The sequence below is a fragment of the Macrobrachium nipponense genome, chromosome 16 (genome assembly GCF_015104395.2).
Source record: "Macrobrachium nipponense isolate FS-2020 chromosome 16, ASM1510439v2, whole genome shotgun sequence".
Classification (NCBI taxonomy): domain Eukaryota; kingdom Metazoa; phylum Arthropoda; class Malacostraca; order Decapoda; family Palaemonidae; genus Macrobrachium; species Macrobrachium nipponense.
In genome coordinates this window covers 64,007,905-64,022,246 of record NC_087209.1, presented here as the reverse complement: position 1 = coordinate 64,022,246, position 14,342 = coordinate 64,007,905, and the positions used below count along the sequence as shown (strand labels likewise).

General features: G+C 34.5%; 1 protein-coding gene across 5 annotated transcripts in view; it reads right to left on the bottom strand.

Moving 5' to 3' along the window:
* Positions 1-14,342, bottom strand: part of LOC135195774 (fizzy-related protein homolog) — a 31,585-nt gene that overhangs the window by 5,171 nt on the left and 12,072 nt on the right. For all 5 annotated transcript variants that reach the window (XM_064222244.1, XM_064222243.1, XM_064222245.1 and 2 more), the window contains exons 6-9: positions 9,533-9,721; positions 6,331-6,555; positions 5,798-5,930; positions 4,066-4,229 (exon numbers count right to left, since the gene is read on the bottom strand). In XM_064222244.1, coding sequence (XP_064078314.1) covers positions 4,066-4,229; positions 5,798-5,930; positions 6,331-6,555; positions 9,533-9,721 — 711 coding nt within the window. The remainder of the gene's footprint in view (positions 1-4,065; positions 4,230-5,797; positions 5,931-6,330; positions 6,556-9,532; positions 9,722-14,342) is intronic.

The following is a 14,342-nucleotide window of genomic DNA, read 5'->3' as shown; positions in this document are numbered from 1 at the left end:
ATTTCCTGTAATACCCTATAGTTCTGGTTACTCCCAATATGATGCAGTTTGATAAATGAAAGTATTTAATAGTTCTTCAGTGACCCAATCTACATATTTTGATTACAAGGAAAAAATGTGTACTATAACTTTGAAAACTGAATAATCTCTATATACATACAACGAACCAGAAACATACTGTATCATTACAGTAAATGAAATCAACCTATAATAAAAGAAAAAAATGAATTCAGCCTAAATAAACCCACACCACAGGAAGAGATATAGTACTCAATTTGGTTCTGCCCTTTGTCACCCGAGACTTCAGAGTTAGGAAAATTTTTCCCAATCATTTACTGTATTATATATATGACTTATACAAAAAAGTAATTTAGTACACATAAGTAAACTGCTACCAAATAAAATGTTTCATTTACCAATAATTCTTACCCAACAAAAGCAAAATGAATAAAATCAAAATCATCTTGAAGATCAGAATTCCTCTTCCTCTTCCTCTTTCAGAGGGTAGGTCTAGCACATAATCTATTTATTTAATCTCAAAATCTTTTGGGGTCATGGCTTTTCATGCATCATTACCTAATCCTCTGATTTCACACAGACACCCTTAAAACGCTGATATACCTAATTATTTTTCCAAAGAGGGTGATGCCCACAACGACCTAACAAATGTATCTACAGCAAACTTTTCAGGACAACCCTACTCAGATGTATGGTTCAAGTTCATAGCGCTGAACATTTAACATCATCAAAGATTTCAAGCAGCATCAGTTATATCTCATCTGAACTGCTCTCTCTCTTCTACTTTACATCTGTTCCCTTTTCATCTCTTTTACCTGCTAGCCACCTTCTTTAACTTCCTCCTCCTTTGATTTTTATCCCATATGAACAAATCCTCTAATCCAACCCTAAGAGAAAAGTCTTTGAATTCTGAAACATTACTCTCGTTACAACACAGTTCTCAAAATCCTTACTCAACCATTTTACACCAGTTTTCTTTTTTAAGTCTGACATAAATGGATTTCTCTCCTCCCTTTCATTTTGTATGCTTTCTGACTGAATTCCCACCTGGGTTAGGCCTTTTTCTAGGTACCACTTTCCCTAGACCTTTTTCTAAGTACCCCTTTCTCTAGGCCTTTTTCTAGGTACCCCTTTCTCATTGTCTATATACATGCAGTCCTCATTTATCGGTGGCATAAGTTAACGTGTTCTGGTTTCATGGTAATTTATTACCATAATTATCAGTGATTTTTGGTTAGTGTTGCTCAGCTAGGAACAGAACCCGCCCCTGTTAACTGGGGGACTGCTTGTAAAGGGGGCATTCCTACTGATCTTCCTGCTACTTGCAAATACAGGCAGTCCCAGGGTTACGACGAGTTCGGGTTACGATGTTCCGAGGTTAAGGCGCTTCTCAATTATACTCATCAGACATTATTTCCAGGGTTACGACGCATGTTTCAGGGTTACGACGCCTACAATGCTCATCTGGCAGATGAAATATGACACCAAAAATGCCAAATAATCAATATTTGAAGTTTTTTTTATGAAAAATGCAATAAGAATGCAGTTTACATGGTTTTCAATGCACCCAAAGCATTAAAAGTAAGGTTTTCTTAGGATTTTTTACAATGTTCCGGCTTTCGACGATTTTCGGCTTACGACGTGTCTAAAGAACGGAACCCCCGTCGTAACCTGGGGACTGCCTTATACTATTCTTCTAATTTCTCCTCTCCTCTGTTCTTGTTCAAATTCATCTCACTTAATTTTAGCCTCTGAGCTCAACTTCTCTTTCATTACTTCATGTTACATGATCCTCTTAATTCACTTAGTAATGAATCTATTTTGTGATGAGAAGAAGAAAAATTTCCATTTTCTTTCTAAAAATCTCTGTTACAATAACTGGATTCTCTTATACATTACTGGTCTGGCTATCACCTTCCCTTTCATCCACCTTATTGTTACAGTCTCAATAGTACCTGTTCACAGACCATCATGTTCCTTAAGTAGCAAATATTTTCAACTTCAGTTCTGTGCACCTTATATGTACTGCAGATGGTAAATATAACATCAGTGCAAGTATCCTTCAGCCCACTTCATTACTTTCTGCCTACCGTATTACCTTTCATCCATTTACTTTAGCCTCCCCCAACCTAGCTGTCCATGTTCTACAACTCCACCTTTCTTTAATTTTCAGTCATGCCCCATTAGCCTCTTAATGTGGTTTGATGGTCTCGTTAAACTACTTCAAAGGTTAAAAATCTTGTTGTATAATACTGTCTGCCCTTCCTTTCAAAATTGTTTTACTCATACATTTTGGGCATCAACCTTTGTACTACTTCTGAATTTTTGCTCTGTCAGTTCAATATCCCAGTTCATCATCTTAGGTGCTTTGGACAGGAGTCCCATATACAACATTTCCAGGCATACAAGGCACACTTAAAAGTCTTAGAAAATCATCCTGCGCCTTATGTGCTCAAGGTAATGGCAAGGGATAGTTTCACTAATACAGTATATCTAGCGGGACTGCAAACGAACTCCAAACACCTTACAAAAGTGTTTCCCAAATTTGTGCAGAACTATTAGCACCTAAATATCATAAATTACAGAAACAGTTGTACAGGTATAATAATAGTAATACATTACAAATACTACAGTTATCCAGTACATAATAAGCAAACCTGTGTCTGCAAAAGCCATGCGCTGTTGTTTGCTTATAACATAGGAGAGCAATCAGTACTGCCAAAAAATCTTATTGTGACTGTGTTTACTGGCAGTTCATTACAATTAATGATGTACTGTAACTCTTACAAGTTCAAGGAAAAATAAAAAATATAGATATTTAAACAAACATATTTCAGTCACGTAGAAAGTCCAATAAACTATGGTAATATTCAGTAGTATTTCTTTATTACTGTAAGCTCTGATAAAGTCACAACTCACTCCACTATGCTTGTTTGCAGGCAATCATGGTGATGGCACTGCTATTTGAGCAATGATAATAGCTTTGTATTTGTGGTGGTAATACAGATGGTGTCAGCAGTGGAAGTTGATAATATTAATGGTGATGATTGTTAGCTTCAGTATTGTTGGCAGATAGCAGTTAGTGTTCAACGTAAGTGTTGAAACCCTGCCTAACATGATAGCTTACAAAAGGTGTCGGTCTCAATTTTCCTGATTCCCACACGTACATGGAAATCTTATAACTAGCACAAATGGTCATGTAGTGGCATGTACAAACCAGTAAAAGGGTCAAGTGGCTAAAGTATTAGACATTTAGCCAGTGTCCCTGGGATTAGCTGCATTTTTTTTTTAAACTTTCCCCAGATTAAGCCTGCCAAAATTGGGGTGTGCCTATATGCCCAAAAATACAATAAAGTATATATAAAAATCATGATGAGGCCTTTAGTAACAAAGGAGACACTAATTTGATAAAAAAAAAATACAGGATTCTAAACAATTGTTCTGCTTTGACATCTATTTTTTGTATACATGAATAAACTTTATGTATAGGTTTCTATACATGTCTATCCTTTCCTTTGCTATCAATAATTTTCATAGCCTTCTGCATGCAACATTTTAGCCAGCTAACTAAAGCAACTGTTTGCAGATTCTGGCATAGGTACAGGCTCCTATTCATAAGTGATCACAATCATCTATTTGAAAGGGAAGAGATTTTCTTCTGGGAGTCAATTTAATTTTGTAAACTATAATGATCATAATAAAGAGTGGTGACTAGTGAATATATGAGTAAGGAACTTTATATCAACAATTTTGGTTTGGTGCAGTTTTACAAGATTCCACAGAGCTGCCATGTTTATCTACTCCTCTGTAATCCATATGGAAATAAAACATCTACAGGCTAATGGTAGCTTTAACAAAATTCATTTTCTAGCCCCATTAATTGCAAAGAAGCTTGTTTTATGGATTTGTTTTGCTTTCAGATGAATAAATATTTTTCCACTATATTACTACTTTATTCTTCTGTGGAAGAGCTTGCATATAATCAACAAATGAAATCTTTGTAGCAATGGGCAAAAATAAGATATCAACGCTAAATCTCAAACTTACCAATTCAGATGCATGCTTTGACCAAGCTAAGTTACAAACTTGAGACCCAGTGTCCACACTCTGCATTGGTTGTCCAGTCAGGGTGTTCCAAAATCGTATACAGCGATCAGCTGTCCCTCCTCCACTTGCAAGCAATCCATGATGGTGTGGAGACCATGCAATAGCTGAAAAGATCATCAATAAGAAGATATCATGCATGATGTTTTTAAACTAAATTCTATACAAACAATTACTTAATATTTTCATACTTCCTCAGTTATTAAATGAATAAAGCCTTAAATTGGAAACCATAAGTGTATCTAAATTATTATGTCAAACACTCAAAGAAAAACAGACCTATCTGACAAGCCTTTTGGGAATTTAGAGATGTACCTTGGCGGTCTCCAAGCAACTTAATAATGGTAATATCAATAAAATGCTAGAAAACTCAAGAAAAACATTTAAACAATTCAGTTTTCAAAAAGTAACAGCATTGAAGAGAAAATTCTAAGCTTATAAGGTCATAAAAATACAATTTTTGACAACACATGGCTACAAATTACCTATTCCCTTTTACTAGGATGAAAAGTCACCCTTATTGTTATTATGTATTATTCCAGTGATAAAACTAAACTCATTCCCTTGAGAAGATGTTTGATGTCCTCACTCAACGGCTACATGGAAGGATCCAACATTTATACCAGGTGCACAACATTAATGAAGGACACTCATTAGAAAACTCTTTCAGTTCTTAAATGTGAAATAAATTAATATTGTAAATCTCAAGTGGGTGACTTATAAAGAAACACCTAAAATGAGAAACTGGATAAAGGCCTCCATTCGCTTTATATCTCAGAACATATCTATACCTGACAGTATTACTTTGTATCTTCATGTTTACAAAAACTGACTACATGTGTAAGTGTTACATAATATAAAATATGGAATGTTATTCCATATATAAAAACTAAAACTATGATTAATTAAAACCAGTGACCCAAGAGGTCAACCAGTTTGCTTGCAGGAATGTGATCAGACCAGATAAGATAAAGTAGGCTATGATGACGTGTTGTATCAGTCAGTGTCTGGTTTGCTGTCATCTGTGGTCATCAAATCTATTGTTTTGTAAACGGTTGTCAAAGCTTCCTGCTTGAGACAACCACAGAGACCTATAACCCAGGCGGCCTACATGACTTGTAATCTATGTCATCTGTGTGTATGTTCGTATGTTCGAGCTACTGTCTGCTCACTTTATGATTTGTAAACCAGATTGTAGTCAGACTTGAATTAGCCAGCATCATTGGCAGACCTGTACATTTTTATCTGATCTTCACAATGTAGACTTAGCAAGAATACAGATATTTCCGTACACTGTGTTTCGACATTAGAACCCCGTGTTTCGACATTAGAACCCCACATCAGAAAGAAGATACTGAATGATCTTAGAAATTATCATCATGAGTTTGAAACAACTCCGCCTTCATACCCAAAGAAGACACTGACTTAGAAATTATCAGCGAAATCCAAGACACTCCAATGAGAATGGAGAGTCATAACAAACCGACCTTAGCGTAAATTATCGCAGGTCTAAATAACCTCACAAGGCGCCTTATTATACAAAGGCATCAGCCCTACACATGTCATGCACATAACAGTAGGAGAAAAAACTAATGAAATATTCAAAGAATCCAATAATTTTACCAATAAATGCATAGTATAAAGATTCAGTAAAATAAAATTTACCAGAAATTACCTTTAACAGCAGCATTATGTTCTGTATATGTTTGTACTGGCAGAAGTGAATGATGATTCCAAACATACAGCTTATTGTCATTACCACCTGATGCCAAACACTGGTTATCTGGGGACCATTTCAATCCACAAACCTGGGGAGTAACATCATAAAAGTCTTATTAAATATTCACAGTTGTTAAAAAATACAGTTGTCACCTACAGAAAATAAATGGATTATCAACACTAACATACAACCAGCTAAAAAAAGCAGTGCTATATTTATTCCTACTTTTATTTAATGCCCTAGAAGATTTACGTAAGGAACTAATATTCAGAAAGGGCTATCACACTTCATTATTTGTAAAAAAATAATTAGTCAAATACACCAATGAATGACTACAAATGAGAAGAAACAGAATATATTTGTAAATTACAATTAATTAGTAAAATAACTACTGAAAGTAAGTGTACAAAATATTTCACTCTGAATTAAAAAGAATAAACTATGCCACTAAAACTTTAAACAGATAAGTCAAGCAATGCATACAATACCTCTTGTCTGTGCCCTGCTAGACGTCTGTCTGGAATGATACAAGGAGTTCTAACATCCCTCTGTAGGATAAGGCGGTCTCTTGATCCAGAAGAGAGGACGTCACCATTCCAAGCTAAAGCTCCTACTCTGGCATTGTGGCCATTAAGAATGCAGACTCTTTTGCTGCTTGCCACATCCCATACTTGAACCAAACCTTTGTGTGTTCCAACTGCAACTTGACTTCCCTTTAAATTAGAATAAATTTTGATATAATTTCATATAAAAGGGGCAATTCAAGCTCAAGCATATAAAAAAAATTTTAAAAGTACATTTTCAGTTATAGCAATCAACTTTACTTGCTTTACTTTTCATGTTATGTCAGACACAACATTTTATTTTAAATCCTAAAGACAAAATGAGTCATGTTTTAAATTCTTTGGTTTAAAAATTTTGGTTTCTTCATGGAAGTTAAAAATTTCAGTTTCTTCATGAAGAAAGTTATAAAACTACAAGATTCTAATGGCAATAATAACAACTCTACAAAAATGTGTTTTACTACCCAATCAGGTATATTCATTATATAGACTTAAGACAGTAGACAATTAAAAATCTGATATATTATACAAGTATAAACTGTAATTCTAAAAGGGGAAGCTGATGAAGAAACGACAATTTCACTTCTACTCCTTATGGATGAGGGTATCACCCTTCAGCACCAACTGCACAGTTTTCTGCCTTTTACTCTTTACTTGTCCCTTTTTGTCTTTTTTCAACTAAGTGTCCAACTTGTTCATACATGCTCTATTTTCAGTTATCCTTTATGATTACTTCAAGTGACCCATATGAAATTTTGAAATGTGACTCAGTAGTCTTCCTTTACTACTTTAAAACAGTAAAACCAATAATAATAATTTAGCTTCGACCAAACCAGACTCTAAAAATCATTATTAAAGAGATTAGGGGCAAACAGATGGTCATTCTGAGCAGTCAGTTTGAGCTTCTACTGATATACATATAGAGACAGAAATTAGCAAAAAATCTAGTACATCCACATTCATCCACAAACACACATGGAGTTGGAGCAGGGAAAAGGGGTTAAAGATAATTAGCTGCTCTGAAAATACACATACGTATATGATGATTCATGTTACATTTCAGATAGCACATAGTTATACATTTCTGATGGTCTGAGAATGAATACATGATCTAATCAATTTCCCTGAGTATATTATTATTTCCACAGAGTTCTTACTAGGACTGAAACTTGGTTGATAAGTTGATAACAAAGTACACTGTGGTATACGGGCAATCAACTAACAAAACCAAGGGTCAAAATTAAATGCAAGAGGCAACGAACAAGAGCCTAACAAGACAATGAGACTAGTTCAAGCTATACACACACTTTACTATTACTAGTAAACGCCAAGCAATTTGCAGGGAAAATCAATGAAGATCAATTTTCATGAATGCATTCTCACTATCATCAAGCATTTTCTTTTTCTCTATGGCAACTAAGAAAACACAAACTGAGTTAAAATATATATCATTATTAATATTATAATCTTATGATTACGATAGTAATTCCCGTGAATTATACTTCAGGATGAGTTCTGTGAAAATGAATATATATAAAATACTACTGTTTTTATATATGAAGAATATTCATATTCCCAAAATATCACAAGGCTGTCCTAAAGGACTTTGTTTATGGATGTAGTATTAATTCTGCAGCACTACAATGTTAATGAAATTGGTTAGCCAGATCCACAGAATCGTTTAACCTCTTCTTTACCGCGAAGCTTAACCAAATGTAAACATTGCATTTGCTCCGTAATGAAATAAATAAATATAAAATAAATGGGTCACAATTTACGTGGCTAGTGTAATCATTTCTCTTCATGTATGAACTTTTTACTGAAGTATCTCCACAGAAAGAAGACAAGAGAAGAGAAGCACAGAAAATTAAAATTACAAATAGTTTTATACTTGCATAAAAGATTGTTTACATTTTCATGCTTGTATGTCTAAAAAAAATTAACATGGTTTCATGGTTACATCTTTTTTTCACTTATCATTGTAATAAACAACAGCGCCAGAGCCTACGATGCATTCAATGATTACTGCCCTTAAGTACAAGGCGAAATGATTATACCCTAACTTCTTTTCCACTTGAGTTGCCACACTTGAGACCACAAGTAAATGTTGCCATGTAACTCTTTTTCATCTATCACAGAGAGAGACTACACTTGTTTTCAAATCCTAAAGTTTTTATCATCTATATAGACTACACTTGTTTCCAAATCCTAAAGTTTTTATCATCTATATATATATGTATATGTGTATGTGTGCATGTATGTATATTGTAGCCAGCAATAATGCTTGTTTTGCTCCAAACCCTTTAAACCAAAATTACTAAATCATAAGAGGTCTAGAACTGAAAAGAGGAAGATTGGTAGTAGGTGTGTACCATCTTTATGTACCCTGTACTATGCAATAGTCTTGAATGGTGGTACTCTGTGTACTACCAAAACATACTGTCGGTAAAGAAGGGGTTAAATGGACTAAATGAGAAATAAATCATGGAAAACAATTTAAGCAATTATTTCTTAAAATAAGCTCAAGCTAGAAGAACAAAACCACAATTTTGTTAAAACCAAAAGATTTTGCTTTAATGCTTATCAAGAACACTATAAAACACAAACTTCACATATGCATACAATTTTACTGTTATCCAATATCATCCCAGAGAGAGCTCTGCTTAAAGCCAAAAGCTTTTGCTTTTAACTGTTATCAAGAACACTCAAAACACACTCTTCAGATGAGCAAATATTTTTACTGTATCCAATAGTATCATACCAGAGAGCAGTGCTCAAAGGAAAAGTGCAAGCAACTGAACACCTATAGAGCAAGCTCATTCAGGACCATGACATCCTTGTAAGAAATACCACTTCTTTTTTGCTCTACATACTGAATGTTTCAAGTTTAAAAAATGTCTTTAATTACACACAGTTGGACCACTCCACACATCCACTGGACCACTCCAGACATCCACCCCCCTCCTTACTCAATTCATGCAGCAATCTTTAAACTATATAGGACACCAGTCTTTAGTCAACTAAATATGCCTGATACAAACTGTTCCACAGCTGTTGAATAAAATGATAATACAAATTGTTGAACATTTCCAATCAAAATGGTTACAAAACTAAACTGGTAACTTACTCTCTCCGACCAAGAAACCGAAGTCACAGTATCCCCATCAGGTGACAGATCACATAACCTGGTGACTTGGGATGTATACGCTGACCAGAGATACACACAGTTACCAAGCCCTACAGAGAGAACATTCTGGGAACTCCAGTCAACTAGATTTAAGTAGAAGTCATCTTGAAGTTCTGGTGCATCTAAAACCTGAAACAAAAATTCAAATGTAAAGTGTATAGTACTACTAACTTTATGAAGTTATCAAATTGCAACCTTGCACTATATATCGTCATTTTCACAATGATTTTTTTCTTTAAAGAATTCAACATCTTACAAGTTCTCTCTACTCTTCCATCCTGTACAATTTCTGCCTGAGTTTGACCTGTATGACTTTTGATATTTGTCTTGGTACATTCATAACCATTACTTCTGACTGCCTGCTCATCCTACCTTAACATGTCTAAACCACGCAATTACCTTCCCTTTACTCTCACAATCAAGTTGTAAACCTCTTCAGTACAAAATATGACTAACTCACAGTAAGCCTATTACTATTTGATAGCCTAAACTGCAGAGTAGTAATCTCCAGACATTCGACAGAAGTGGATTAATCCTGTTTTCCATTTGTCTGAGTATTATATAAGTGGGTCCCTAGGCACCTCTGTCGATGAAAACCAATTCTTTGTATGTCTGACGTATCAATAGCATCTTCAACATCACTCCTCAGAATATGGTTCAGATTCATAACTCTCTTCAACCTTGTGTATAACCCTCTCCTTGAAATTTTGGCAGTGGTACTTTCCATGAATTTCCCTTGCTCTTTTAGTTTGCTGTATCTGGCCTTTGTCACCTATTATAGGTGTCAGTAATTGTCTTCCATCAGCTATTAGCTTTTTCCTTTGAACAGACTGTTTGACTTCTAGGTGGTTTTATCGGCTGGTTTATTTAAAATTGATTTTGTGTAGGGTTTCCTTATATTTTTCTAATCGCAGGTAGTTTATTGTTCCTTCATTGTAAATAGATTAAGCTGTTTGCACTTCAACCTTCTGTCACTGCTTTAGGGACAGATTATTAAGCTTACCTCTTGTTTTTAGGCTCAACAAATTTTCACTGGAATTTCAATTTTTTTTTTTTTCATAATACAAGCAGTGCTTAGTCTTATGTATTTTCTCTTTTGCCTGCAGAATGTTGCAAAGTTAACCTTTTGCATTTTTCCATATGCACTAGCTCAGCAAAGTTATCCCTTTACATTTTTTCCTTATGTACGGTCTTCAATCCTGATACTAATGCCTTACTCAGATGTTTTTAGATATGTCTAGTGTATACAAATAACTTCGTAGATTGCAGCAAGCTTCAATTGCTTTGTAGCTATTGCACGCATCAAGTGCAAATGCGAGTGACAAACAAGATGTGAAAAGATTGGTCTGTTTTTCAGTTGGATTATATGAACATGAAGAGGCATTACCAGCATTCTAAAGCTTCTGAAGAAAGGGAATTTTCTTTAAGCCTCCTCCTTTACTATGTCTGTGCGGTTACTGAAAAGCTTGGTAAAACTGGAAGTAAGATTTAAATAATCAAATTTTGCAAGGCTAAAATATTTCTTCACTCTTACCTTCATTAGCAGATGGAACTAAGTCTTCAACGAGGAATCTGACCCAGAAGCTCCTACCTCTCTTCCTCCCAGGTATACATCACATTTTTTTTTTACATCAGATCCAGGATCTGGGCCATGCTGTATGGCAACCCTACATCAATTAGTTCTGTCCTTTTGGCACATTCCAATCCTCTGACAAATTACTTTGGCAAGCAAAACATATCAGGAGTGCTTGCTAGGACTTTGAGAGCTCACACCAAATAGCTTGTGTAGCACAAGCTGGATTGTGTAGCAAAAGCTGGATACACCAGCCTGTTCCAAATGTGGTGTGTTCACACCTGTTGTACAGTTAATACGCTATTCCATGAGAGCTCACCTGACACTGACCACACACAAAGCTAACCGGCACCACTCATCTCTTTGAAGCTGCTGATTACTGAAGAATTGACAGAAATGCATGCTGCTTCTATAATGGCCAGTAGCACATCCAAATTGCATGGACTTGTGCACCAAGGTTCTCCTCTCTCTGGTGCCTCCTTTGGTCTTACTGAATTGTGACTCCTGCTAACTTATCTAACCCTTCACCTAAGAAACAAGTTTTCAAACAATCATCATCCTCTTGCAAGATAGTAAGCCACTAGCACCATGATGATGTCAGATGTGCCAATGGCAGAGAACTCTAAGTAGACAATCTGGAGGATCTCCATGTGATTTCAGACAACAAAGAGGTGATTTTTCCTCAGCATGATTAAGTGTCCTTTAACCCTTAAACGCCAAACCTCTATTAAGCAAAGTGTCTGTCGTATGCCGGCGGCGTTCGGGAGTTAGCGCCGAAGTGGAAAAAAAGTTTTTTTCAAAAAATCACAGCACACTTAGTTTTTAAGATTAAGAGTTCATTTTTTGGCTCCTTTTTTTGTCATTGCCTGAAGTTTAGTATGCAACCATCAGAAATGAAAAAAAAATATCATCATCACATATAAAGATTGGAATATATGACAGCGCAAAAAAAAATTTCATATATAATTGTATACAAATCGCTCTGTGAGCAAAATGGTTAAAGCTAATGAGAGTTAATTTTTTTGTTGTATTTTATACTAAATTGCAATGATTTTGGTATATAACAAATTGTAAAACGATCAATGCAACACAGAAAATATTATCACAAAATGATACATGAATTCGTAACGTGCGGACATAACAACAAGTTTTTTTCAAAAATTCACCATAAATCAAAATATTGTGCTAGAGACTTCCCATTTGTTGCAAAATGAAGGTAATTGATTGAATATTACTAGACTGTAAGTGTTTTAGCTTACAATTGAAGTTTCCGACCATTTTGGTTGAGTTAAAGTTGACCGAAGGTCAAATTTTTCTATTTTTCGTGATTTATATGAAAATATTTCAAAACTGATAAAAGCTACAACCATGAGTTATTTTTTGTTGTATTCTACATGAAATTCTGGTATTCTACATGAAATTAAACACATTTTCATGTATAACAATTTATGTAACGCCTAATAGAAAACGGTGCGAAAATTATGACAAGGTGACTAAAGAAATTCCGAGATTTTCAGCAGTTACCGCACGGAGGTAAGGAAATTTTTTTTTTTTCAAAAATTCACCATAAATGGAAATATTGTGCTAGAGACTTCCAATTTGTTGCAAAATGAAGGTAAATGATTGAATGTTCCTAGAATGTAAAATTTTTAGCTTACAATTGCATTTTTTTACCATTTCGGTCGAATCAAAGTTGACCAAAGGTTTAAATTTTGGCACTTATCGTGATTTATATGAAAATATTTCAAAACTGATAAAAGCTACAACCATGAGTTATTTTTTGTTATATTCTACATGAAATTGGGCAAATTTTCATGCATAACAATTTATGTAACACCTAATAGAAAATGGTACGAAAATTACGACAAGGTGACTAAAGAAATTCTGAGATTTTCAGCTGAGTTACCGCGCATGGAGGTAAGGGAGAAGTTTTTTCAAAAATTCACCGTAAATCGAAATGTTGTGCTAGAGACTTGCAATTTGTTGCAAAATGAAGGTAAATGATTGAATGTTACTAGAATGTAAGAGTTTTTCGACCCTTTTGGTTGAGGCAAAGTTGATCAAAGGTTTAAATTTTGGCACTTATCGTGATTTATATTTAAATATTTCAAAACTGATAAAAGCTACAACCATGAGGTATTTTAAGTTGTATTCAACATGAAATTGTGCACATTTTCATATATAAAACTTTATGTAACGGCTAATATAAAACGGTGCAAACATTACGACAAAGTGACAAAAGAATTTCTGAGATTTTCGGCAGTTACCGTGCACGGATGTAAGGAAAAAGTTTTTGTTCAAAAATTCACCATAAATCAAAATATTGTGCTAGAGACTTCCAATTTGTTGCAAAATGAACGTAAATGATTGAATATTACTAGAATGTAGGAATTTTAGCTTACAAATGCGTTTTTTAACCATTTTGGTCGAGTCAAAGTTGACCGAAGGTTGAAATTTTGGCACTTATCGTGATTTACATGAAAATATTTCAAAACTGATAAAAGCTACAACCATGGGTTGTTTTTTGTTGTATTTTACATGAAATTGCACACATTTTCATATATAAAACTTTATGTAACGGCTAATATAAAACAGTGCAAAAATTACGACAAAGTGACGAAAGAATTTGAGATTTTCTGCAGTTACAGGGTGGATGTAAGGAAGTTTTTTTTAAAAATTCACCATAAATGGAAATATTGTGCTAGAGACATCCAATTTGTTGCAAAATGAAGGTAAATGATTGAACATTGCTAGAATGTAAGAGTTTTAGCTTACAATAGCGTTTTTCGACCATTTCGGCCGAGTCAAAGTTGACCGAAGTTTGAAATTTTGGCACTTATTGTGATTTTTATGAAAATATTTCAAAACTTATAAAAGCTAAAATCATGGGTTGTTTTTGGTTGTATTTTACATGAAATTGCACACATTTTCATATATAAACCTCTATGTAATGGCTAATATAAAACGGTGCAAAAATTTGACAAAATGACGAAAGAATTTCTGAGATGCATCGCTGATGTTTTCTAGTGTGAGAAGAAAGCAATTCGCACATGCGCGCCTGGGTAACGCTTGTTAACAAAACAACAGCATGATCCGTGAACTCCCAGCATCCCTCAAGGCACATGATTTAAAATTTTTTGCAAACTATGCCTATAACTATTTTTCCGCGAATATTTA